The 27,247-nt window shown below is 44.3% G+C and overlaps 1 protein-coding gene across 1 annotated transcript in view; it reads left to right on the top strand.

Annotated features, from left to right (window-relative positions):
* Positions 1-27,247, top strand: part of PAPPA (pappalysin 1) — a 284,791-nt gene that overhangs the window by 204,851 nt on the left and 52,693 nt on the right. Inside the window, exons 14-17 of the mRNA XM_061604307.1 lie at positions 4,755-4,923; positions 16,021-16,204; positions 19,075-19,285; positions 23,433-23,604. Of these exons, the coding sequence (XP_061460291.1) occupies positions 4,755-4,923; positions 16,021-16,204; positions 19,075-19,285; positions 23,433-23,604 (736 nt within the window). The remainder of the gene's footprint in view (positions 1-4,754; positions 4,924-16,020; positions 16,205-19,074; positions 19,286-23,432; positions 23,605-27,247) is intronic.

Below are 27,247 nucleotides of genomic sequence, written 5' to 3'. Positions count from 1 at the left end.
AGTTAGGGATGGAAAGATCTGTCAGTTTCGGTTCCCTCCATTTCTCATTTTTCCAATCCGAAATTCAGTTCTCTGCAATTTGCGATGATGATGATGATTATTTTTTTAAAAAAAAACCTTTAGCATTTTAATGCAAAGTTCTCCTAATGTGCACATTTTTCTAGCCAGCTTTCCCTGATGTACACATTTGTGGAAGCAATGTCTCCTAATGTGAGGCAGTTTTGTGTATTGTTTTCACTAATACGTTCATTTTTATGCACACTTTAGGCATTTTTGTAGACATTCTTTGTTTGGAGGACTACATGGCAAAATTCAGATAAGTGTGAATTTCGGAGGATGGCTGTTCTCATGCTGTTCCAGTAGAGGCAGATTTAAATGCCTTTAAATGCAAACAGAATTGAATTTCTGCCCCCATACCCACAGGTAGCTGACGTTTCTCTGGCTATATAATTATGTCACTGCTCTGCATACTTGGCAGCTGGAAGAAAGTACATTTGCCTTTCCCAGTTCCCCTGAACCTTGTTTTATTGCTGCCCACCTCACCAGAGCAGCCAAGCAGTTGCTTCTGCAGGGTGGGCTGTGCTTTGGCCCTCTTTAAGTTACATCTGGGCAGGTAGTGGCAGGAGGATATATGTGCATGGATATAACGTGTTCCCTGTAAGAGTGGATGTCATTCCTGTGTTTGACTCTGCGCCACGTACGCAGGGGAAACCCATCACCTCTACAGGGCCTCCCAGCTTCTCAGATTCAAGCACCAGGCCCAAGGCAGCAGCCTCTCGGTTTCTATCAGTCTGATTGGCCTCCTGCTCCTCCTGTGACCTGGTGTTAGAGATGGATCAGACTGTCCATTTTGGTTCTTTCAGCTTCCCTCTTTTTCTCTCTCTTCAGTCTTGAGTTCACTTCAGCCCATTCCACATTAGTTTGCACCTTCTTTTCCCCCCAAGGATGTTTACACAATGTGCACAAAAATGTGTATGCATGGTTTGTGTGTGCATGTTTTGTATGCGTGTTCCAAAATTGCATGCCTCCCCCCCCCAAACTGCATGCATTTCTCCTGATAGAGATATTTTTGTACACAATTTTGCCTGACATTTTTGCAAGAAACGTGGTGCAGGGGTTCCCAAACTGGGCCACTAGTGGTCCACAAGCTTCGTTCAGTGATCGAGACAGACACACCTCACTTAGGGAAGACATTCCACAAACGGGGAGCCACCACTGAAAAGACCCTGTCATGGGCCGGCGCCAACCAGGCAGCCCTCAGTGGCAGCAGCACCAAGAAGGCCTTGCCTGCCCATCATAGGCTCCAAGATGGTTGATGCTGGGGAAGGCGCTCTTTTAGGTATTTGGATCCCAAGCCATTTAGGTTTTAAATGCTAGTACTAACACCTTGAATTGGGCCCGATAGCTTACTGGCAGCCAGTGCAGCACTTTCAGGACTGGAGACACCTGGTCCCATTGGGATGCCCTACTTACCAGTCAAGCTAGTTCCTAATTTTTTAAAAAATGTATGCGTCATAAACTTCTTTTCCACCCCTTAGGACTTTTCTGTCCCCCCTTTCAATCCCCCTAGGTCTTTATTCAAGCCCGCTTGCATTGGCTACCTGTATGTTTCCAAGCTCAATTCAAGATGCTGGTTTTAACCTATAACACCTTACATGGCTTAGGACCGCAATACCTGATGGACCGCCCCTCCTGACATGAACCCACCCATACACTACGCTCAACATCTAAGGCCCTCCTCTGGGTGCCTACTCCGAGGGAAGCTCGGAGGGTGGGAACAAGGGAGAGGGCCTTCTCAGTGGTGGTCCCCAAATTATGGAATGATGTGTTTGATGAGGTGCTCCTGGCGCTAACACTGTTATCTTTTTGGCGCCAGGTCAAGACTTCCCTCTTCTCCCAGACATTTTAGCATGTGTTTTTAAATTGTTTTTCATTTTTTTTAAAAAAAATATGTTTTTAAATTGTTTTTTGTGTTTTAAAATTTATATATTTGTTTTTATTGTTTTTAATTGCTGTAAACCGCCCAGAAAGCTTCGGCTATGGGGCGGTATATAAATGTAATAAATAAATAATAAATAAATAAATAAATATTCATCTCCTGCACAGTCCCATCGACCACAGGGAGCCAATATTGACCACTTTTGGGAAGCCCTACCCTACTAGATTTGTCATGATGCCATCGCAACTGCACAGCTCAGTCACAAGAAATCTAAATGAGCTACAACAGGTTCATAGCGAAAGATTAAAAGACACCTAAATTGGCTTTGGGCAAAATTCTGCCTTTCAGCTGAAGGGCTGCTATGAAGGTAAAGGAGAGCAGAACGGCCGATTGCTTTGCAGGCTGTTATGTGCCCTAGATTAAGAATGCAGCACCTTCTATGCTAACGTCAGCATTCATTAGGACTATTTCCATAGTGTCTCCCTCCCTAGATCTGTTTCAAAAATATTGATCGCCACCTTCTTGCATTTCCCTTTCCTTTTTAGTCTCCCAAATGGAAGAATATTTTTGGCAATTAGAATCGCAGCTGCTATTCAGTTGAGTCCCACTGAATCTTGCTCAAACTTGAGTCCCTCAAAGGCTCAGTGATGATAGATCATCAATAAGGAGACTTTCCCTTGTCATAAGGATAGCTTAAGGAAAAGAAGCAATTGTATGAGACAGTGTGACTGGAATACTGAATTTAGACGTCAGGGGAGGAGGAATCTAGTCCAAGTTGCTGACCTTTAAAGCGCTAAAATGTGACTTTTAAAGCACTAACCTTGCCTAAGGACAGGATATCAAAATTGCACCTCTCTCAAGGATGTGTGGCATAGTAGTTAGAGTGTTGGACTACTTCTGTGGCCTTCTAGTATATGGAAGGGATCTGTTGGCCAGTGCCAGTTTGAGAGCATTCCGCAGACCTAATAGGCCTCTGTTTGAATTTGTTCTTTGTCGGCTAGCCTTTGTTTTTACCAATCTGATTTTTTCCTCCCACAAGAAAACCCTGATATTTATATCAATATTTTGAATGGAAATCTCAATAATTTTAAAGGAAATGTTGATGTTTTGAAAAGAAATATTGATAAAGGAAATATCTATAAAATTGTTATTCTGAATAGCAATATTCTAGAGGCAGTTAAAATAAATAAATTGGAAATTAGCCACCGAAAATTGGTGCATGAAAATCTTATCCACAGCAATAAGAGAATAAGCACATTCATAGAAAATTTGATACCAAATCTGAATTGGGTGGAATTCTAGCACATCCCTGCTCCAGATGTTGTCGGACTACAACTCCCATCATCCCTGACCATTAGCCTTGATGGCTGGGGCTGATGGGAGCTGGAGTCCAACAGCATGTGGATTCATATGTTCAGTCTGGTTTCAGGCCTGGTTATGGGACTGAATCGGCCTTGGTTGCCCTGATGGATGACATTTATCGGGAGAAGGACAGGGGGAGCGCGACCCTGTTATTCTTACTTGAGCTCAGCGGCTTTTGATACCATTAACCATGGTATCCTTCTGGGCCGACTTGGTGAGATGGGTATTGGAGGCACTGTTTTACAGTGGTTCCGATCCTATCTTCAGAGTCATTTTCAGAGAATAGCATTGGGTGATTGCCTTTTGGCCCCATAACAGTTGTGCTGTGGGGTGCCACAGGGTACCATCTTGTCCTCCATGCTGTTTAACATCTATATGAAGCCCTTGGGAGTGGTCATCAGGAGATTTGGGCGAGGCATCAGTAGTACGCTGATGATAAATAAAGGTAAAGGTGTCCCCGCACTTACAGTGCGAGTCGTTTCCGACTCTTAGGGTGACGTCTTGCGACGTTTACTAGGCAGACCGTATATATAGAGTGGGATTGCCAGTTCCTTCCCCAGCCTTTCTATGCCGGGTACTCATTTTACCGACCACGGATGGATGGAAGGCTGAGTGGACCTTGACCCCTTTTACCGGAGATTCGACTTCCTCCTTCCATTGGAATCGAACTCTGGCCATGAGCAGAGCTTCGGCTGCATTACCGCCGCTTCCCACTCTGCGCCACGGAGGATCAGACCATTGGCCCGTTCAGCTCAATACTGTCTAAAGTGACTGGTAGTGGCTCTTCAGGATCCCGGAGTTTCAGGCAGGGAGCCTCTCCCAGCCCTACCTGGGAATGCCAGGGATTGAACCTGGGACCTTCTGCATGCAAGGCAGATGCTCTGCCACTGAGATAAGGCCCTTCCCTGCGCGAAAGCCCATGGAACTGAAGGAGATTAGGGAACGGTAATAGAGAATTTGCAGTGCCATTCTCAACCTGCATTTCCCATGAATCTGTCGGAGGCACCATAACAGCAAAGATGGTTGCTGTGGTAATTAACGTGCAAGCAAGTTCACTCAGCACACGTGGCCCTGTGATTCTTTGTCTCTGGGGCACACACACCCCTCCCCAGGGATCACCTGTCCACCCTTCCATGCCTGAAAGAAGCAAATGAGGTGCTCCTGACCTGAACCTCCTGTTTAATTGCTGCTTTAATTGCTTTGATCATTGCACCGTTTTAATGGGCTTGTTTTATTGCACATTTAACTGTGGGTGTTTATCTCTTGATGGAATTGTGTACTTTATTGTGTACAAAATACTGTGCATTTTAATTCTCTGCATGTGTGTGTGTACTAATTGGTTTTATACTTGTAGAATGCTTAGAAACCACTTCGGCAATTAAGTGCTATATAAATGAATGAATGAATGAATTATGAAAAATAATAATTAAAGTTTTCCATTCTCCCCTGACAGCTGCGTCCACTACTCCTGCAAATCCACTGATTGCCAAGAACTGGAGATTGAGAATGCTCTGTTGACTTTCTCCAGTGGGCGGCGCTATAATGGTGCCCAGTGCAATGTCACCTGTAAGACAGGCTACATCCTTCAGATACAGAGAGATGATGACCTTGTGAAGAATCAGGTCTGTTGTTGTAATAGACTTCCAGCCATATATGAGAGTGGAGGGGAGGAATAGGTGTATGGCTGGGTTGGGTGAGTCGATGGGAAATGGCTTCAGCATTCATCATTTTAAGTGCTACGGAATCTCATAGTAGGTAATGCTGTGGTTTACAACTGGGATGGGGAAGCTTTTTTTAGCCCGAGGGCCACATTCCCTTCTGGGCAACCTTCTGGGGGCCACATATCAGCAGTGGGTGTGGCCAGAAGCAAAAGTGGGTGGAGGAATGAATGTGAATGCGCATGTTCCACCCTTTAAAGCAAAGCCGAGCCTCACAGTAGGGATGGAAAGATCTGTCCATTTCATTTCTCTCAATTTCCCATTTTTCCAGTTTTAAATTCAGTTCTCCACATTTCTGCTGGAATTTGCCATTTTTTTTAAAAAAAAAATCCTCATGAAAGTTCTTCAGCATTTTAATGCAAGTTTCTCCTGATAACACATTATTGTCTGCAGCTTTGGCAAATGTTCACATTTTTGCAAACAATTTCTCCTAACAGAGTGCATTTTTGAATATTTTTGTAAAGGTCATTTAGTTAGGAAACTGGAGAAATCCCCACCCTGATGGCCCCAGAAGTGGAGCCGGGTGGTTCCATGTCAGTGAGGCAGTGGAATCTGCTCTGGGCTTTCGTCCGAACTTTCAAGGAGTTGCCCAAGGTACTGAAGCTGAAGCACCTTGGACGGTTCCTTTGAATGTTCAGATTAAAACCCAGAGCAGATTCCACTGCCCCACTGACATGGAGCCCCCAGCCACCATTGGGCCCCAACCAGCCCTGGGAAATAGCCTATGTGTTTCTGGATTGGGTGTGCAAGGTGATGCACAGGCACGTTATCTTTTGGGGGGCAAATGTTGATCTGCACAGCCATTGGATCCATCTCAGACTTGATGGTTTGCCATGCTCAGTGGTAGAGCGGCTGCTCTGCATGCAGAATAGTCCAGGTTCGATCCTCAGCATCTCCTGATAGGGATGGTAGAGACCCCTGCCTGAAACCCTGGAGAGCTGCTGCCAGTCAGTGCAGGCAATACTGAATTACATGGACCAAGAGTCTGATTCGGAATAAGGAAGCTTCCTAGGCTCTTTTATTAGCAGAAGGGCCGCAGCTCAGTTGTAGAGCCTCTGCTTTGCATGCAGAAGGTCCCACGCTCAATCCCTGGCATCTCCGGGTACTGCTGGGAGAGACCCCTGCCCGAAACCTTGGAGAGCCGCTGCCAGTCAGTGTAGACAATACTGTGCTGTGGTCTGACTCAGTATAAGGCAGCTTCCTATGTTTCCCACCTAGAGCGAGTGCACCATCTGTGCCTTCGCTGCGACAGATCTTACCCTAATGTGGCCCCAGCGCTGACTGACTTCCTCTTCATCCTTTCCAGGAGAGAGCTGGCAATGGCTCGTTCCTCCCCACACATGCAGACACGCCGCCCCAACCCGACCAATTCCTTGTTTACTCCTCTCGATCCACCGGCTCTTCGTAAAGAAGACAAACCCAAGGTTTAGCACACACACACGCGCACCGTGCAGTTTCACAACTTTCTGTGCAAGTCAGGGCTGCAACGCGTGTGTGACGGAGAGCATTAATTGAGCATTGTAAGAGGGTAGGCTATGCATGGAGGTTTATATGTATTTGCTGTTGTTGATACAGAAATGCTCGTGTCCGTACTGTTACCAAGTGGAGATATGGGGGTATGTGAGGCTGAGGTAACCCCTTTTGGTTTGGCTGCGGACCAAACAGAAGACCCTACACGCTCATTTCTATCCCCCTCCCAACACACACTTCCTTCATGCTAATTGGCACCAGCACTAGACCCGCCCTACAGCTGATCATTTCTTGCAGAACAGAAAACAAATTCTCCAATCGTCCCGACTTACTGGGGAAATGGGCTCTTAAAGTGGAGGAGTGCAAGAATCTGCAAAGCAAATAAAGCAGCGTCCGTATCATCTTGAGGGCAGAGAGCCCTCTTACCGGATGGAGGGGGGGAAGAGAGAAAGAAGGCGAGGGATGATTGGAGCCATTTAAAGTGCCTGGTTTAGATCAGGGAACCCTGTTTGCAAGGCAAGGGGGTACTTTAGTTAATTCATTCCTGCCCCTTTTCTGCTGAGGTTTGGGGGATTGCATGCGTGGAGTGAATCTGATCTAGCTGAGTGCGGTCCCACCTGACTGACTGTGACTCCAAGATTTCACACAGGGGTCTTTTCCAACACTTTTAATTTTATTCAAGTGGAAATACAGGGTGACTAGGGAGAAAGAGAGTGGCAATAGAGAGGTGGGTAGCGTGAGGTAATTTCTGGAGTGATGGGAGTCATTCCCCCCCCCCACGTGATGCCCAGAATTATACTAGGTTTGGAGCATTGTGCAGAATGTTAAATGTTGGCCAAGAACTTAGGGTTATGCTGTTGTTATGTGCCTTCAAGTCAGTTATGACATATGGTGACCCTATGAATCAGTGACCTCCAATAGCATCTGTTGTAAACCACCCTGTTCAGATCTTGTAAGTTCAGGTTTGTGGCTTCCTTTATGGAATCAATCTATCTTTTGTTTGGTCTTCCTCTTTTTCTACTCCCTTCTGTTTTCCACAGCATTATTGTCTTTTCTAGTGAATCAGGTCTTCTCATGATGTGTCCAAAGTTTGATAACCTCAGTTTCATCATATTAACCTCAGTTTCATCATATTAGCTTCTAATGATAGTTATGGTTTAATTTGTTCTAGCACCCAATTATTTGTCTTTTTTGCAGTCCATGGTATGCGCAAAGCTCTTCTCCAACAACACATTTCAAATGAGTTGATTTTTCTCTTAACTGCTTTTTTCACTGTCCAACTTTCATATCCATACATAAAAATCAGGAATACCATGGTCTGAATTATCCTGATTTTGGTGTTCAGTGATACATCTTTGTATTTGAGGACCTTTTCTAGTTCTCTCACAGCTGCCCTCCTCAGTCCTAGCCTTCTTCTGATTTCTTGAATATTGTCTCCATTTTGGTTAATGACTGTGCCGAGATATTGATAATCCTTGACAAGTTCAATGTCCTCATTGTCAACTTTAAAGTGACATAAATCTTCTGTGGTCATTACTTTAGTCTTTTTGATGTTCAGCTGTAGTCCTGCTTTTGTGCTTTCCTCTTTAACTTTCATCAGCATTCGTTTCAAATAATTACTGGTTTCTGCTAGTAGTATGGTATCGTCTGCATATCTTAAATTATTGATATTTCTCCCTCCAATTTTCACACCTCCTTCATCTTGGTCCAATCCCACTTTCTCTATGATATGTTCTGTATATGGATTAAACAAATACGATGATAGAATACACCAGTCTCACACCCTTTCCAATTGGGAACTGATCGGTTTCTTCACATTCTGTCCTTACAGCAGCCTCTTGTCCAGAGTATAGATTGTGCATCAGAACAATCAGATGCTGTGGTAAACGTCGCAAGACGTCACCCTAAGAGTCGGAAAAGGCAGGTCAGAGGAGACATGATAGAAGTGCAGGGACACCTTTACCTTTACCTTTGTATAGTTTTTCATGATCTACACAGTCAAAAGCTTTGCTGTAATCTATAAAGCACAGGGTGATTTTCTTCTGAAATTCCTTGATCTGTCCCATTATCCAACATATGTTTGCAATATGATCTCTGGTACCTCTTCTAAATCCAGCTTGGACATCTGGCATTTCTCGCTCCATATATGGTAAGAGCCTTTGTTGTAGAATTTTGAGCATTACTTTACTTGCATGGGATATTAAGGCAATAGTTCGATAATTACTGCATTCCCTGGGATCCCCTTTCTTTCGAATTGGGATATATATTGAACGCTTCCAGTCTGTGGTCCATTGTTTAGTTTTCCATATTTCTTGACAATTTTTTTTGTCAAAATTTGGACAGATTCAGTCTCAGTAGCTTGTAACAACTATTGGTATGCCATCTGTTCCTGGTGATTTGTTTCTTCCAAGTATTTTAAGAGCAGCTTTCACCTCGTATTCTAAAATTTCTGGTTCTTCATCATACGGTTCCTCCGTGAATGAATCTGTCATCCTGGCATCTCTTTTATATAGTTCTTCAGTGTGTTGCTTCCATCTTCCTTTTATTTCATCTCAGTCAGTCAGTGTGTTCCCCTGTTGATTATTCAACATCCCTACTCTTGGTTTAAATTTCCCTTTCATTTCTCTAATTTTTGGAATAGGACTCTTGTTCTACCTTTTTTGTTGACCTCTTCTATTTCTGTACAATAACTATTGTAATAGTTCTCTTTGTCCCTACGTACTAGTCGCTGTATTATTGCATTTTGGGTTCTGACTATGTTTCTATCTCCTTTGGCTTTGGCTTTCCTTCCTTAACCATTTTAAGAGTTTCGTTAGTCATCCATTGAGGTCTTTCTCTCTTTTTAACTAGTGGTATTGTCTTTTTGCCCTGATAATGTCTCTGACTTCAATCCATAATTCTTCTGGTTCTCTATCAACTAAGTTAAAAGCCTCAAATCTGTTCCTTATTTGATCTTTATATTCTTCTGGGATGCTATTTAAATTGTATTTTGGCATTATGATTGCTTTGTTGTTCTTTAGCTTAAGTCTGATTTTCAATATTACCAGTTCATGATCTGTACTGCAGTCTGCTCCTAGTCTTTTTCACACAAAGTATGGAACTTCTCCATCTTCTGCTACCAATTATATAATCAATTTGATTCCTATATTGGCCATTAAGTGATGTCCATGTGTACAGTCGTCTTTTTGGTTGCTCAAAAATGTGTTTGCAAGAAACAAATTATTGGCTTCACAGAATTCAACAAGTCTTTCCCCTGCTTCATTTCTATCTCCTAAGCCCCATTTTCTATGGGACAATTGTTCTAGAACAATTCCTAGTTCTTCTCTGTTCCCTACTTTTGCATTCCAGTCCCCCATGATTATCAAAACATCTTGTTTTGATGTGTGATCAATTTCGTCCTGTACTTCTGCATAAAATCTCTCCAGTTCCTCTTCTTCTGTGTTTGCTGTTGGAGCGTAGACTTGGATGATGGTTATGTTAATAGGTTTCCCATTAAGTCTCGTTGTGGTATCACTCGCTCAGACCTTGCATTATAGCTCTTAAATGCTTTTGCTACGTCACTTTTCACTATTAAAGCAACCCCATTTCTTCTTAATTTTTCTTTTCCTGCATAACTTAGGGTTATATTCAATGCTAATCCTACTCAGAGTAGGCTCATTGAGAATAATAATAGATATGACTTCCTTAGATGCATTAATGTAAGTCAGTCTACTCTGAGTCCATTTGGCTCAATATTGTCTACACCAAGTGGCTGCAGCTCTCTAGGGTTTCAGTTGGGGGATACACCCAGCCACATCTGGAGATGCTGGGGATTGAACCAGGGGCCTTCTGCATGCAAAGCAGACACTTCACCACTGAGCTTATGGCCCTTTCCCAGTATAATGGCTGGGATCCTTAGTTGCAAACATGGGAAGCTGCCTTACACTGAGTCAGACCATAGGCCAATCTAGCTCAGTATCATCTACGCTGACTGGCAATGACTCTCCGAGGTTTTCAGGCAAGGACATTCCCAGGTGCACCTGGAGATGCCACTGGGGATTGAATCTGGGACTTTCTGCATGCAAAGCAGATGCTGCATCACCGAGCAATGACCCTTCCATTTCTTTGCCAGCAAATCAGGTGAAGGGTTCTAAGAGGTCATCTGCACCCAGCTCTGAACATCGCAAGCACTCAGACGTGCACACCCATTGCAGTTTCACAAGCAATCAGACACAGAGGCACACTCTACCAAGGCTTTGGGATTTCATAGAATCATAGAATGGTAGAGTTGGAAGGGGCCTATAAGGCCATCAAGTCCAACCCCCTGCTCAATGCAGGAATCCAAATCAAAGCATTCCCGATAATTTATTTTTATGTAGTGATGATGAGAGCTTTGTTGCTGGCTAGAAACTTCCCACTAAGGTGGTCATTATTATTTTGAGCAGATTTGCTAGAGAAGAATATTTTGAACCAGTTCATCCCCTGACGAAGGCCAAACTAATGAGTGGCTGCAACATGTTGGGCTTTTGTTATATTAAATATTTTTTCAAGCATTTTGGGGTTCCCCATTACTTTCTATTCTTTTGTTTTTGGATGCTTGCCCCCTTCTGCTGTTAGAACCTTCCCTACCTGTAATTTCCCCAACAACAACAACAAATAGTGCCTGTGCTTCATAGAATCATAGAATAGTGGAGTTGGAAGGGGCCTACAAGGCCATCGAGTCCAACCCCCTGCTCAATGCAGGAATACAAATCAAAGCATTCCTGACAGATGGCTGTCCAGCTGCCTCTTGAATGCCTCCAGTGTCGGAGAGCCCACTACCTCTCTAGGTAATTGGTTCCATTGTCGTATGGGTCTAACAGTGAGGAAGTTTTTCCTGCTGTCCAGTCGAAATCTGGCCTCCTGCAACTTGAGCCCATTATTCCGTGTCTTGCACTCTGGGATGATCAAGAAGAAATCCCGGCTCTCCTCTGTGTGACAACCTTTCATGTACTTGAAGAGCGCTGTCATATCTCCCCTCAGGCTTCCTTCCCTGTCTCATTCATTCATGCATATGTTGACCCTCCTGCCTCTCCAACCCCCGCCCCCATTTAGTAACAAGCTCCTGCTCTCTCAGTTGGTGGCTTGATGTCTTCTCAGCCTCTCCTTGCGCTGCCTCTGTGGTCAGGAGGTGCTGTTTAAAACCTGACAGCTCCTTAATGCTCTCCAAAGGTTTAATCAGTTATGGGGGAGAAAGAAAAGGCCAGCCTCATGCGGGTTCAGTTAGAGGTTCTGGGGAGGGCATGGTGGGGAAGGTGCACCTCTTTGAGAACACAGCCGCAGCCCCTTTGGAACTTTGTAGGGCCGAGATGAAAGGGGCAGAAGTTTGTCGGGGATGGATTTTCTATGCCCATAGCACTATAAAGGCTTGTGGGTGTTCCGTTACCCCATTATTGGTGAGGGATCCAGAGGATATTTCCTCCAATCCAGGGAAACTAGGTTTTCATTGGATAACAATGAAACAGTGTAGGGACAGGGGAGAAATTTGCTTCACTTTCATTTTAATGCACAATTTCTTCAGCACTTCCCGAAATGCAGCTGTCCTTTGAAATGCACGCTTCTCCAACTTGTGCAATACACTTTTCCAACAAAATGTTTACGAAAATGTGTCTGTTAGGAGAACGTTTGCATTAAAATGCTTGCATTTGTGAAAACATACAAAACTGCAATATATTAGGGGAAAGTGCCTTCAAACAATGTGCCCGTTAGGGGAATCATACACTAAAATGCTGATTAATTTTCATGAGAACTTAAAAATAGAAAAGAATGCACAAACTATAGTGCTACAAAACATAGATCTGGAAGGCTCTGTCAACTTGAGAGCTTGTCAATAACTACTAGTTATGATGTAGCCTCATAGATGTGGTATTGTGACCACTGGCTAAAAGGGGATTAGGCAAATTGCAAAGAGGAGCATAAGTCCATCAATTGCCATTAGCCATTCAATTCCTTATATATTTTTTCATTGTGCATAGTCAGCAGCAGTAAACCTGCAGAATACCAGTTGCTGGGATGGCAACAATGTGGGAGGACTATAAGCGCTCATGTCCCACTTGTTGTCTTCCCAAGGGAATCTGGCTGGTGCCTACAGGAAACAAGAAGTTAGACTGAATCAAATCTGGTTCTGATTCAGCAAGGATGATGGAATGAGCTGTTCAAAGGGAAGCAAACTGCCTTAGAAAGTGGTGGACTTTCCTTTCTTAACAGGTTTTTTAATGACCACCTATCAGGAACGTAGTGGGATAGATTCCCCACATCGGGAATGGGTTGGACTAGATGTCCTTTGAGGTCCCTTCAAACTCACCAATTCTATTTTGTTCCTATTTTGTTGTGAATTGATTTGTGAACATGTTGGTGTTCTTGCCTGGAAGTTTCTCATTTCTACTGCTGATTGCCAACCGCCCCCCACCCTCTTATTCTTCCTTTTTTTCTTTTTTAGTATGACCAGTGTGCCTGTAGTCTTCCAGATGTTGCTGGACTACAACTCCCATTATCCCTGACCACTTGGCTATGCCAGCTGGGACCAATGGGAGTTGTAGTCCAAGCACATTCCTGCTTAAGGTTGCAGGAAATATTGCCAAGTAGTCCTCAAAACTAGGACACAATTGTGACAAGGAAGATGAGTTCCGAGTTGAAATCCTCTGTCTTTATAAGCTTTTTTTTTATTTGTGGGTTTTATTACACTCATATTAAAATGCATGATCTGTGCGTGTGTGTTGTATTTTTTTTTCTTGATGGCCCTATGCTGTATCAGATGTTTACAGCCTGCAGACCAAATAAACTAAACCTGAGAGGCTTGAGGCTTTAAAGGAAACCAAACTGCAGCAACCCCTTTGGCCTTTGGTGGATATAAGGTATAGACCTTCCCCTCCCACCATCTCTCATCGGGATTTGTTTATAGGAGGCATTCCCTGTTTTGCATTGGTTTATTGGCTTGGCATACTGCGTGGAGGGGGGAAGTGCCCATTTGGGGAAACTGCCTGCCTCCCCCAGGCTGCAGCTACACCAGGAAGCTGGTTTTCCCATCCAAAAGTGGCCATCTATCAAAAGAAGATAGGTCCCAAGCTGCTGAAACTATTAGGGCGCCTTGGCAAATAGCAGCTCTGGTTCTCTTTGATGTGCGCTAAGAAAAATCTCCCTGCTTCCATAGCACACATCAATACTTGGCAGAACCAGACTCTTGCCTTTGCCAGACCTGAATCAGATCTCTCTCTCGCTCACCCCTCCCAACTTTCTGGGGGGGACAACATAGGCCTGCTGCCGCTCAGTCGCCTTTGTGGTAGGTATTGCCTTTTCCCCATTTCACATGTGTGCTCTTTGGCTTACATCATTCAAATATCTTTACTCTCTGCTAGAGATGGGGGAAGAAAATTCTAGTCTGTTTGCATTGAAAGGCAAATCTACCTAATTCACATTTCCTGAAACAATACCTGGACCAAAACATAAGTATCCTTCGAAATGTGCTCCTCTTTGAATTTTGCAGCACAGTTCTCTAGCCAAGTAATTTGTACAAAAATGCATGTACTAGGATAAAGTGTTCACATAAATGCACATATTACAGTAGGGCCCCTCTTACCGGCGCGTCGCTTCCTGGCTTTCTGCTAATGCGGTGGCTTTCATTCCTTCTTTTTAAAGCCGATTTTGCAGCATTTTCACGTCATTTTCACATGACGCGCCCCATTATATTCAACGGGATTCCGCTTTATGGTGATTTCCGCTTTACGGCGGGGGTCTGGAACGGAACCTGCCATATAAGCGGGGCCCGCCTGTAGAGAAAATATCATACAAAAATGCATTATACTTGGGGAAAGTTGTGTGCATTTGGGAATATTGCATACAAAGGTCTGTATCTTAGGAGACATTCACACTCAAATGCTGATGAATTGTCATGAGGACTTTAAAAAATCTAATGTGGAGAACTGAATGTAAGATTGGAAAACTGGGAAACAGAGAAACCGAAATGAACAGATTCTTCCATTCTGCCTCTTGACCTGGCACCTTTGACTCAACTCTCTCCTCCTCTTCCCCTGGGACCTTTTGAACATCAAGGAAGTATTTTCTTCATATGGCCAGAGGGTCCAAGTCTGCAGGTGTAAAATTCTAGAAGAGACACCTGAAAACCTTTCCCCAATATAAGAGACTGAGATCTTGAGTTACGAACATAGGAAGCTGCCTTATACAGAGTCAGACCATCGGTCCACCTGGCTCATTATTGTCTACACTGACTGCCAGCAGCCCTCTCAGATTTCAGGCAGGGGTCTCACCTATCCCTCCCTGGAGATGCCAGAGATTGAACCTGGGGTCTTCTGAATGAAAATCAGATGCTCTGTCACTGAACTATGGTCCTTCCACCTAGGAGGTGAGACATAGCTCAATGGCAGAGCACATTCATTGCACAGAGAAGGGCCACTGTGAGAACAGGATACTGGACTAGATGGGCCACTGGCCTGTTCCAACAGGCTCTTCTTATGTTCTTATATAGTGTTTGGGGGGGTAGAAAAGGTTAGGGGTAGGATTTCACTTCAGTTAGATCTGTGGTGGTTGAAGATTTAGATACAAAGATTCAGGGTCAATTTGAGTGGCGTCTAGGAAGAGACTGAATGTAAGAGGGAATAGATACTAGTGGATATAATTAGTAAAACCTAGTAACTTAGCTGGAGGACGGACGATAAAAGGAGCTACTTAAATACCTTTCAAATGTGAAATAAGAAAGATTCCGTTGCCTTCATGATACCACGCTTAATTGCTCAATTACGACCAAGAGGGAAAGGAATACAGATGAAATAATATTGAGTAATACATGTCCTCGCATCCTCACATCCTAAAGAGAGCAAGTGCTGGACCTGAAGGAAAGGTCCTGGTGACGGCATTACTCAGTGTTGGTTTATTCTTTATTTATTAAGTTTATATCCCACAAGGAGCCCAGGGCGGCAAACAAAAGCACTAAAGCATTTGAAAAACAAAAACGTGATGGAAGGTGTTGGCCACTGAGGTAAAGGCCTTGCAAAACAGGGTAGTGCCATGAGAAGGAAAGAGCAGGGATGCCACAGTGCGTAGAGGCCTCAGACTGTCGCGTGGCTGGAACGTGACCTACTCTACAAAGGCAAGAGTTGCATCCATTGCTCCAACCGTTTTTGTCTCTGCCCTCACCCACCACTGGCATGCGGCCCTCCAAAGGGTGCCCACAAGGGGATGCGGCCCTCAGGTTGACAAAGGTCCCCCATACCTGGTTTGCTGCCACCACTATTAGTTAGTCACATCCATTTCCACCCTGCATCCTGGTGACTGGAAGCTTTCCTGGTGTGCCAAGGGGGGTGTTGTCCTATACCATAAGAATTTGCCTGTAGGAATGGGAGGTTGGTCATGGTGGAGCCTGCCAACCGGTCGTTAATATGCCAGCAGCCCTGAACTCAACCCAGCTTTCCAGGTGATTGGGGCAGACCCAATGAATGGTTCTGTGGCTATTGCTGTGTCTCGTTCAGCTCTTAGTGAATCCATGCTTCCTTTTTTTAGCTGGAGCCCAGCGTCACCATGACGTGCGTGGATGGGAAGTGGAACAAGCAGGTTACCTGTGAGCCTGTTGACTGTGGGATCCCTGACCAGTACCATGTCTACCCAGCCACCTTCAACTGCAGTGAAGGCACCACCTTTGGCAAGAGATGCTCCTTCACCTGTAAGCCTCCTGCCCAGCTGAAGGGTAAGCGGGAAAGCAAATTGGCTCCTCATGCCTTGGTGTGGGTAGGGCCCTCTGTTTGTGCATTGTCTCCCATTGTTGTTCCCAATAGCCAAGCTCCAGTGCCTTCCATCCCAGCACCACCATCTCCTGACCTCCAACACCACCAGTGCTGTGCATACTTGCCTGCCTTGCAAACTCTCTGTTCTGCAAGGCACCACCTAAGCTGCAGTACCACCTCTGCCACCTGACTAAGTGCTCAGTCAGCTGACCCCTCCTTGACAGCCAATCTCTGTCCACCAAGCCCTACAAATAGAACACAGGCAGATCTTATTTCCTGCCCATTTGAGTTTTGTGTGTGTTCATTCATAAGCCTGTTCCAGCCCATTTCAGCTCTCAAATATTCCATGGATTGATTGGTTGGTTGATTATTTTTATTTCTCAACCACTTAACAAAGTGGTTTACAGAAATCCAATATAGAGGCAGGAACATAAGAAGTTGGTTTATACTGAGTCAGAACATTGGTCCATCTAGCTCAGTGTTGTCAACACTGACTGGCAGTGGCTCTCCAGGTTTTCAGACCTGACATTCTCCTGACATTCTCAGTCCTACATGGAGATGCTGGGGATTGAACCTGGGACCTTCCACGTGCAAGGTGGATGCTCTGCCAGTGAGCTAGGGCCCTTCCCTTAAGACACAGGAATGTAGAAAGCTGCCTTCCACTAAGTCAAACCTTTCGTCTATCTAGTTCAGTCCTGTCTACACTGACTTGTTGCAGCTCTCTAGGATTTCAGATAGGGGTCTCTTCCAGACCTACCTGGAGACTGCATTGGGGATTGAACCTGGGACCTTCTGCATGCAAAGCAGATGCTCTGCCGCATAGCTATAGCCTTTCTCCATCCTTACTATGAAAAGAACCACCCACCGCGTTTAACTGCTCAGCTCAGTGGGAGGTGAGAACGCATGATCCAGGAGGAGTAAAGCCAGGAAAGATCAAAGCTGGCCCAGGCTGGAATGGATTTGAACTCAGATCTTCAAGGTGGGAGCCTTCTGGACTTTTGTTGGCTAGCTGAGAAACACCCATTTGCTCCTGAGCAAAGATCCTGGTCCAACCAAGAAGATGCTGCTCTAAGCATCCTGAAGTAGCCTGAAAGCCATGCTGCTCACAACTTCAGCATTACAGGAACTCCTGAACCGGCAGCTGTCAAAAGTGAAATGGTAAAAGAGAGAGAGAGAGAGAGAAGAAAAAGAAATCCTGGATGCTGAATCTCAAAACGATGACTAATAGGAGTCAGCCAGCGAGCTCCTTGAGACGGGAGGCAGGGATGACTCACTCCTTAATTCGACCACTGATGTCACACAAGCCACTGTTTTTTAATGTCACAGTTCATCACCCTGCCGTAGCGAGTATGAGATCATCCGCGCTGGACTGTGGACACTCTGTGTGAGTCAGACAGGAGAAAAGAAAGGCGCCGGACTAGGAAGGGAGTTTTTCAAAACTGTACAAAAATACCTCGACAGCTCACAGCAGTCGGGGGGGGGGGAAGATGCAAGACAACCCTCTTGCTCTTTTCTTTTCCAGGCACAGCAAGAGCATCTGAGCATCACTGCTTCATTCTTTTCTTTCATACTTGTCCTCAATGTCTGCTGCTGCACAGGGCTAGATTAAGACATGCTGAGGCTGGAAGCTACATCGAGTTTAAGAAGCTACATACCTTTAACCTCCCTCCCCCCTCCCCAAAAGCCATTGAAAATAGAAAGTAGAAATACTAAACTTTTCTGTTTACATATGTATCGGTACACCCATGCAATGCTGCAACTGGAAAATCCCCATGTACACTATACTTTTAAAGCTATATCATCCCACTTTAAACAGTCGTGGCTTCCCTCAAAGAATCCTGGGCTTTATTAATGGTGCTGAGAGTTGTGATGAGATCCTTATTGCCTTCACAGAGCTACGTTTCCAGAGTGGTTTCACAGTCAATCCTTCTTTCTAGGGAACTCTGGGAATTGTAGCTCTGTGAGGGGAAATAGCAGTCTCCTAACAACTCTTTGCACCCTTAACAAACTACAGTTCCCAGGATGTTTTGTGGGGGACATGGCTGTTCAAAGTGGTATGATGTTGTTTCGACGTATCGTGCGGATGGAGGCTTAGTTGGATGCAGTCCCATAGGACAAATAATTGTGTAGCCATAGTTTGTCATATCAGAACAATAATGTCTAGTTTTGAGTCTGGTTTCCCTGTTTCCTTCCTTCCTTCCTTCCTTCCTTCCTTCCTTCCTTCCTTCCTTTTAATCAAATATGCAAAACTTCAACTTTAGTATTTATTTATTTATTCTGTATTTGGAGGCCCTAAGTTGTAGCTTGCTTAACTTGTGCATAAATCCGGCACTGCTGCTACAGAGACAGAGTTCCTTCCAAATAAAACCATTTAATGTGGAAGGGGAATGTAGCCTCAGGTAAAGGAAAGGCAGCAATAAACCCGTTCACCCATCACGGTGTCAACACTAGCGATGGGGGGGGATTGGATTCAGTTCTCATTTAAAGCCGAATCTATCAAATTTGCCCTTTCTAAAACAATATAAGAATAACCATAAGAATAATATAGAATAACAATAAGAATCATATAAGAATGCACAGCCATTCTTTGAAATTCACTTATCCGAATTTTGCAATGCAGTTCTCCAATGAATCAGTGTTTACAAAAATGCAGATGTCAAAGGGAAATGTGGATAAAAATGCATGTATCAGTGGAAGTAACATACAAAAATGCATTATATTAGGAGTAATTGCTTGCAAAAATGTGTACTTTGGTCAAGCCTGGATGCAAAAATGTATTTCTTTGGAGAAACTCACACCTGCCACACTCATGCTGCTTTCTGTCTCTGCCCAGGAAACAACAGCAACCTGAAATGCCTGGAGGATGGCCTGTGGTCGTTTCCCGAGGCCCTTTGTGAACTGATGTGCCGCGCTCCCCCTTTGGTCCCCAATGCTGACCTCCAGACGGCCCGGTGCCATGAAGACAAGCACAAAGTGGGAGCGTTTTGCAAGTATAAATGCAGGCCAGGTTACCACGTCCCAGGATCCTCGCGGAAGGCAAGGAAGTAAGTGGGATGGCAGTATTATAATCATTACTGATTGTTCCAAGCCAGTGTGGTGTAGCACAGGAGTTCCCAAACTGTGGTCCGAGGACCGCCAGTGTTCCATGAGCCTCGTTAGGTGGCCTGTGATGTGAGCGTGTGGATTTGTGGCTGAAGACTGGAGATCGCACTTCCATCGCATTAAATATCCATAATGAACTTTTAATTGCATTTGTATTGCTTCTGTTACTTCTTACGCCGGATGTGATTGTTTCACCCTTTGAATCCTTTTATCGCTTTATTCTTTAAATATTTCGTCATGCCACCCTGGGCTCCTTTTGGGAGGACGGGCAGGATATAAATCTAATCATAAATAAATACAATGGAATTCAAATAGAACTCAATTAAATGCAATTAAAAATCATACAGTGTCTAACACGGCCACATTACAATTGTTACAACGGGAAGAAAAATCATGAAGTGGTCTGCTAAGACCCTCACCAATTTTCAAGTGGCCCATGGGGAAAAGAAAGTTTGGAAACCACTGGTGTAGTGGTTAGAGTGCTGGACTAGGACTTGGGAGTGTCAGGTTAAAATTCCTGCTTGGTTATGAAGCTCACTAGGTGACCTGGGGCCAGTCACAACCTCTCCACTGCGGAAACCCCTCCTCTTGCATGATAAACAGTGGAGGCTAGTCCATTAGGGCAAATGGGGGCACTGCCCCCCACCCTCAGTCTGCCGTCAACCAGCCCCACCTCCCTGCCTTCTTATTGTCAATCAGTCCAGGGGGTGACATTGATTGTCACCTTCCTCCTCCCCAGTCTTAATGCTGCCCTTACAGAACTCAACAGGGAGGACGTTGGACACAAAAACTAGCATGAGTTGGCTCCGCCTGTCATTAGCATTGGCCGTGGCTCCACCTACTCTTGGGCTCCCTGACTTCTGCCCCACCTGTCCCAATGGGCACCAGCCACCACTGATGGTAAAGTGTAGTTTTTGTTTTGTTTTGTGTTTGCTTTTAAATTATTAAAATGTATTTCAAAAATAAACAATAAACAACAAAGACAGTTCATAAGGAAGAGGAAAAAGGGGGCCATGCATATGAAGGATGACTAGGGTTGCCAGGTTGAGGGCCTGAGACTGATCCTGTATCTTTAGGAGAAGAGAAAGGCCGGGCCTGGCAACCAAGATGTCTTCTGTATCTTTAAAAGTTGTGCAGGGGGAAGGGAGAATTCCACCTTGTAGTTTTTTCCCATTACAGTGTTGCAAGAACACCTGCACTTGGCTGACTTTCTCTTCACCTAAAGATACAGGATCAGTCTCAGGCCAAGAACCTGGCAACCCTAAGTATGACACAAAGAAAATACAATACATCATTCTGATGTTTTGTTTGTTAAGGGTGCTGGGAACCATTGCTCTGTGAAAGGTCTCCTAACAACTCTCAGCACCCGTAACAAACTACAGTTCCCAGGACTCTTGGGGAAACCATGATTATTAAATCACTGTAAGTGTGGTTTAAATGTATGTTGTGGATGTGACCTTGATTTTTCTGCATGACACAAAGGGTTGTACGAAATGGCCTCCATGTTCCCTCCAGCACTAGAATTTTATAACTCCACAAGGTTAGAGACTTGCATTTCAAGGTTCTTTGCAAAGAATAGGGCCGGGGGGGGGCAGGGAGAGGGAGAGAGGGAGAGAATGAATGTCTCCAAGATGATGGTGGAAATTATTTCAGAGGTTCAAGGAGAACTCTTGGGAACCCAGCGGCCTGCTAAAAGATCTCATGAATTTGCAAATAACTTCCTGAAATTGGTTCCATTGAGGAAGGCTGCAAAGCATCCACTCCCCATAATTTTCATACTCTGCAAAATTGTTTCTGGATGAGCCCAATTCGTGGGCTTGTTGGGCCAAGTTCTGATGTGTACAGAGTAAAAGTGATGACAGAGTAATGAATAGGCATTTCGTGATGGCTCCATAAAGCTTTGCCCTTCACCTGCCATCTGATTGCTGGCTTGACTCATGCCTGCATATTTGTACCCATCCCAAATAAGCCCAAACAACCCATTGGCTGAGCAGATCCTGAAGGAACAACCTGTGCTTGTGTACCCAAGCAACATGTCTAAATAACTGTGCTCTGCTTTTGTGGGAGACCGCGCCCTTCCTGTAAGCATGCAACACCCACATTCCTGACAAATCACATTCCTTTCCTACAGGGAAATGGTCTATGCCAGGGTTTATGGTGTAACATGTGCTATAATGACATTTTGGATAGCAAAGCTGGAGTGTCCATAGGACAACTCTGGGAAACCTTTGAACCTCCAGGTGTTGCTGAACTATTATCAGCCCCCACAAACATCAGAATAGGGGTCTCCTAACAACTCTCAGTACCCTTAACAAACTACACTTCCCAGGATTCTTTGGGAGAAGCCATGGCTGTTTGAAGTGATATAAAAGTGCTTTAAATGTCTAGGGCTGATGAGGCCTAAGTTCTACTCATTAAAATTTGTGAACCTAAGTTAGTCACATTGGTTAACTTCAATGGGTCTATGTTGCATAGGGATGCGCTCGAATTCCACCCAATTTGGATTTGGTACCTAATTTACCACTATTTCTCTTGTTCTCTATTTCTGCAGAGCGATTTTCCACAACTCTTTCCAAAAACAGATTTTAAAAATTAAAAATGCACCTCTAAAATAGCGATATTAAGAATGACAATTTTATAGATATTTCATTTATCGATATTTCCTTTCATTCTTTGACATTTTCCTTTAAAATTATCAAAAATATCAATATTAATATTTTTTGTGAGGGAAGAAGTGGATTGGTAAAAGCAGCGGCTAACAGACAAAAATGATCTCAAATCAATAAAAGTCAAACTCAAGGAATGGATCTAGCATTCCAAAAGGGGAGGTGAAAATGCAAATGCCCTCATTCTCCTTGAAATCCTTGTGGTTCATTTTGATAAGTTCAAGATCCTGGTTTTTGGTGTATATAGCTTGGGATGACAATACCTGAAATAATCTTGCTCTTTGTATAGCGAGTCGATCACTACACTCCGCAGATGCCTCTTGCAGATATTATCTCATCAGGAGGTCCATTTTGCACAACACAGAACCGGACCTCTAGTGTTGTGGCACCTACCCTTTGCAATTCCCTTACTTGCCACCGTCTCTGTTGTCTTTTTGAGTACCTACTGAAGACCTTCCTCTTTCAACAAGCCTTTTAAGTCAATACTTTACTCTAGTCTGTATCTGTGTTGTAATTGTTTTTAAGATTTTTTTAAAAAAATATGTTTTTGAGATATTTTGTTTTTAAGATCTTTAAACATGTGCTTAGTGTTTTTGTTTGCCGCCTTGGGCTCCTTCTGGGAGGAAGGGAGAGTATAAACAAAATAAATAAATAAATACTAGTCAGTTAGATCGATGGAATGTTTTCCAACCCACACCGGCCAATGGATCCCATCCCTGAGTAGAACTAGCACTGAATACCATTCCAGTGTTTCCTCTAATGCCATAGTTCTTAAATACAACAACCCAGTCATGCCCCCCACTCCGCTGCTCACACATAAAAGCCCAAAGTATCAAGGATCGCTTCTGTGCACTTTGCATGAGAATACACTTTAACTGGTACTGTCTTGGGGGGCCACTTGTTACCTGCTCCTTTGTTGAAGACACCAGCCATTAAAGTTCACCCTGCTCATTCTGCATCTATAAGCCGTTGCATTGACAAAACAGGCTCTGTGCTGCAAATCTCCTTTTGGAAGCGTCCTCTTTGATATGCGACCTGGGGGAGTTCCCTTTGAACCTCGGTGGGGAAAAAAACGTTTACTGGTATTCTACGTTTTATGACTTAGTGGGGCGGGTGGGGGAGAGAGAGAGGGTGAAAAAAACCACACAACAGAAATAGCCACTGGCCACAAAGTCCGGGAGATGGTGAGTAAAGGTTTTCAAAAGGGCTTCAGCAGTTGGGCCTGCGCTCCATCCTTTGCAGGCTGTCATTGTTTTTCACTAGGAGACTGCATAACATAAATCCACAGCTCTAGTCCTTAAGTGTCAGAGGCCCAAATATCTGTCGTAGAGGTAGCTTGGGAAAATGTTACTGAACTTGAGCTACTTGTTAAATAAATCACCCTTTTCTCCCTTTTACTTCTCCCCCCCCCCGTGCATGGTAGGAGAGCCTTTAAGATCCAGTGTGGCCAGGATGGAACTTGGCTCGAGGGAGCCTGTATCCCTGTCACCTGCGAAGCGCCACCTTCCAAGTTCCATGGACTCTACCAGTGCACAAACGGCTTCCAGTTCAACAGCGAGTGCAGGATCAAGTGTGAAGAGGATGGCACCCAAGCTGTGAGTCCCTTTCAGCTTAATCTAAACAGTTGCATGTTTCTGAAAAGCTTTTCCTGGAGCCATTGCCCCCAAAGTCACATGGGGACGTGTTGTATTGTCCCAGCTCATTCTGGTTTTGCCCCCATCCTTCCCCCTTTTAAGTTCTACAATGGGAACACAAAGACTCAGGAGGAGGAGGAGGTGGCTGACAGCCCGTGCCACCCGCTAGACAAGTTGTAAATAAGAAGGCAGGAAGCAGGTCAGGGTGGCTGAAGGCAGACTCACCTTGGTGGGGCACTGGCCCAGTTGCCCTAACAGACCAGCCTCTGCTGGTTCCCAGGATTCTTTGGGAGACGCCATGTCTGTTTACAGTGCTATCATAGTGCTTTAAATGCATTGTGTAGATGTGGACTTCCTTGGGTCCAACCTTGCGTGTTTTCCAGCTCTATAGCATCTTTTTGGAGACAGGGTGATCAGGATTGTACACAGCAGAGCTGAAGTTGTGTGTGTGTGTGTGTGTGTGTGTGTGTGTGTGTGTGTGTGTGTGTGTGAGTGAGTGAGTGAGTGAGAGAGAGAGATGTGCTTTGTGTGCGATGCAAACACATGGCATATTCTCTTCCCACACCTTACACCCAAAGGTCTGGCATCTGGTCTTTGTAAACCAGTCACTTACCAATCAACAGACTTTGACTCTTCTGTGTTTCACTCTACAGGCACTCACACACAGAGACACATACACACAGACAGACACACACACACACCCTTCCCCTCAGTGTGTTTTGGCTAAGTTGACAGCCACTGTGCCTGTGGGCTTTTTGGCAGCCTTGCCACTGAGAGCCTGGTTCCATCCCTCTGAGCTGAGTGGCGAAAACTCCCAGCTGATGTCATTGAGTTTGCATTCCTTGCCGGCCTTGAAGGTGTGCTTCACACTTTGGTGTTATGCTGGAAAACTCTGCCACTCTACAAGGGAGCGGGAAATCACCCCCAGTGGGAAAGCCATAAACGTAGGAGAGCAAACTACATGGGAACAGAGGAAGCTGCCCTTGTACTGAGTCAGACCTTTGGTCCATCTAGCTCAATATTGTCTACACCGACTGGCAGCAGCTCTCCAATGTTTCAGATGAGGAACATTCTCAGGCCGAATGGGAGATGGCAGGGATTGAATCTGGGACCTTCTGCATGCAAGGCAGACGCTCACGCGATGAGCTGCAGCCCTTCCCGTCATAAGAAGCTGCCTTATGCTGAGTCAGACCAGTGGTCCATCTAGGTCAGTATTGTCTACACTGACTGGCAGCGTCTTCCCAGGGTTTCAGGCAGGAGTCTCTCCCAGCCTTACTTGGAGATGGTGGAGACTGTACATAGGGCCTTCTGCAGACAAGGCATGTTCTCCTCTACTGAGTTTTTGCCTAATTCAACCCACATGGTCCAAAATCTGATTTCAGTTGAAACACAGAAAGATGCATATCAGTCCACCTAGCTCAGTATTGTCTACACTGACTGGCAGCAGCTCTCCAGGGTTTCAGGCAGGGTTTTCTCCCAGCCTTAACTGGAGTTGCTGAGGATTGAACCTGCAACCTTCTGCATGCAAGGCAGTCTTTAAATGTATTGTGTGGTTCTCTTCATAAACTTTGCCTGCATGTAAATCACTTTAATTATTTTTTTCAAAACGGAAATGAGCTATAAAGTGTACTGAATGACCATGGGCTACTCACCATCTCTCAGCCTATCTGCCCCTCAGGATGAAAATAACAAAGGGGAACCATGACAACCCCAAGGAAGAAGGGCACACTTAAATGTAGAGGAAGTAATAATCTTACAACCATAGTGTAAAATCAAATACTTATTGGGACACAGTATGAAGAAATATTTATATAAGCATGGCTGTCAAAGATGTTTATTATTTACACAACCTGTAAAGATATTTATAGTGCAATTCTATGTTTGTTTACTCAGAAACAAGTCCCAATGTATTCAATGGGGCTTACTCAAACAGGAAAGCATGCACAGAACTGGAACCTCAAGTGATAAGGAACTTCATTCATCCAACCCAAAATTCATAATCATGCCACTTTAAGCTGTTTTGCAACTGTTTATACTTGTTTTTATGGCTTTTGGATTTTAAAGGGATTTCTTTTTTATTGTGAACTGCCTTGGTTTCCAATCACCAACCCTACCTCACAGGGTTGTTGGAAAGACTCCATATACACATATTGCAGGTGTAAAAATACATACACCTTATATAATAGTTTATTGACAAACCAGTTGGTCATTGCAGAATATTTTTTAAAAATCGGTATTAGTTTTCTACATAATAAAAACTGTGATACCTAAGTCAGCCCTGCCTAATTGCTTTAAAAATAGGATTGGAGGGAAAGAGAAAGATTCACAACACAAACACCCTGGCCTCCGTGGTCCTAGTCTGACACTCTAACAGCTACACCATACTAGCTTTTACTGTGATTTCACTTATTACATATGGCCATGGTCTGTAGCTCAGTGGTAGAGGAAAACGAACAAAAGGTCTGAATTCAGTATAAGGCTGTTTCCTATGTTCCTGTGTCTTAACAGACAGGCTGTAGTTAGTGGCAGAGCATCCTCTTTGCATGCAGAAGGTCCCAGGTTCAACCCCCAGCGCCTCCAGGTAGGGCTTTGGAAAGACCCCTGCCTGAAACCTTGCAGAGTCGCTGCCAGTCAGTGCCTAAAATACTGAGCAAGATGGACCAATGGTCTGACTCTTTATAAAGCAGTGTCCTTGGTTCCCTTGGGAGGACGAATGAGGAGGGGAAACTTCTTTGATGTTGGTGGAAGGATTGAACATTCATCACATAAACAGAGATTATTCCATACAGGCATATAAAGCATAAAGTGAGGTTCAGCTCTTAATTAGGACACGATGTGACGGAGGTGGTATGTGTACATTTGTCTTTCTTTTTTAAGCCTTTTTTAAATACAGGGGAAACATCAGCTTGGCTGTGAGGCAGTTCCCTCCCCCCCCCCCCAATTAGGCATTTATATCATGCAGTAGTTAAATTTATATGATGTGTACCTTGGCACTCAAACCAGCATTTCAGTCTCGCTGGAGTCCAGTTTTTCCCTGGCTTGCAATGAGGATTAAACCATTAAGGGCCTTAATAGTCCTGGCTTTTGGCAGAAGTGGATGTGTATTACAGCTCCTCAGACTTTTGTGGATCTTTCAAGGGTAGCCGGCCCTTAAAAATGATAATGGCTTTGATTAACGGGGCTGTTCTGACAAAGAGAATTTATTGTTTCAGTGTTTTAGATGGATGTTGTTTCATAACAATTTTTTATCGGAGCTGGGAACATATGGGGGGTGTTTGTATGTATACATGCATGTTTATGGGTTGTATTCAACAAAGTCATACTTACCCATTGAAATTAATAAACTTAAGCTAGTCATGCCCATTAACTGAGTAGGACTAGCAGTGAATGTCACTGTATGTGTGCTGCCAAGGATGGATGGATGACAGTTCTGAAATTTCACTGCTGTAATTGAAATGTCTTAAGAGTAGGTCTTGGAGACAGGATGGACAAAATTGTCAAACTTGTTTTCTCATTTTTCTAATCTTAAATTCACTTCCCCACGTTTCCACAGCAATCTGAGATATTTCTTTTTTAAATCCTCATTAAAAATCATCAGCATTTT

The sequence above is a fragment of the Rhineura floridana genome, chromosome 20 (genome assembly GCF_030035675.1).
Source record: "Rhineura floridana isolate rRhiFlo1 chromosome 20, rRhiFlo1.hap2, whole genome shotgun sequence".
Taxonomy (NCBI): domain Eukaryota; kingdom Metazoa; phylum Chordata; class Lepidosauria; order Squamata; family Rhineuridae; genus Rhineura; species Rhineura floridana.
Note: the sequence above shows the minus strand (reverse complement) of the source record. Positions and strands in the feature narration are given on the sequence as shown.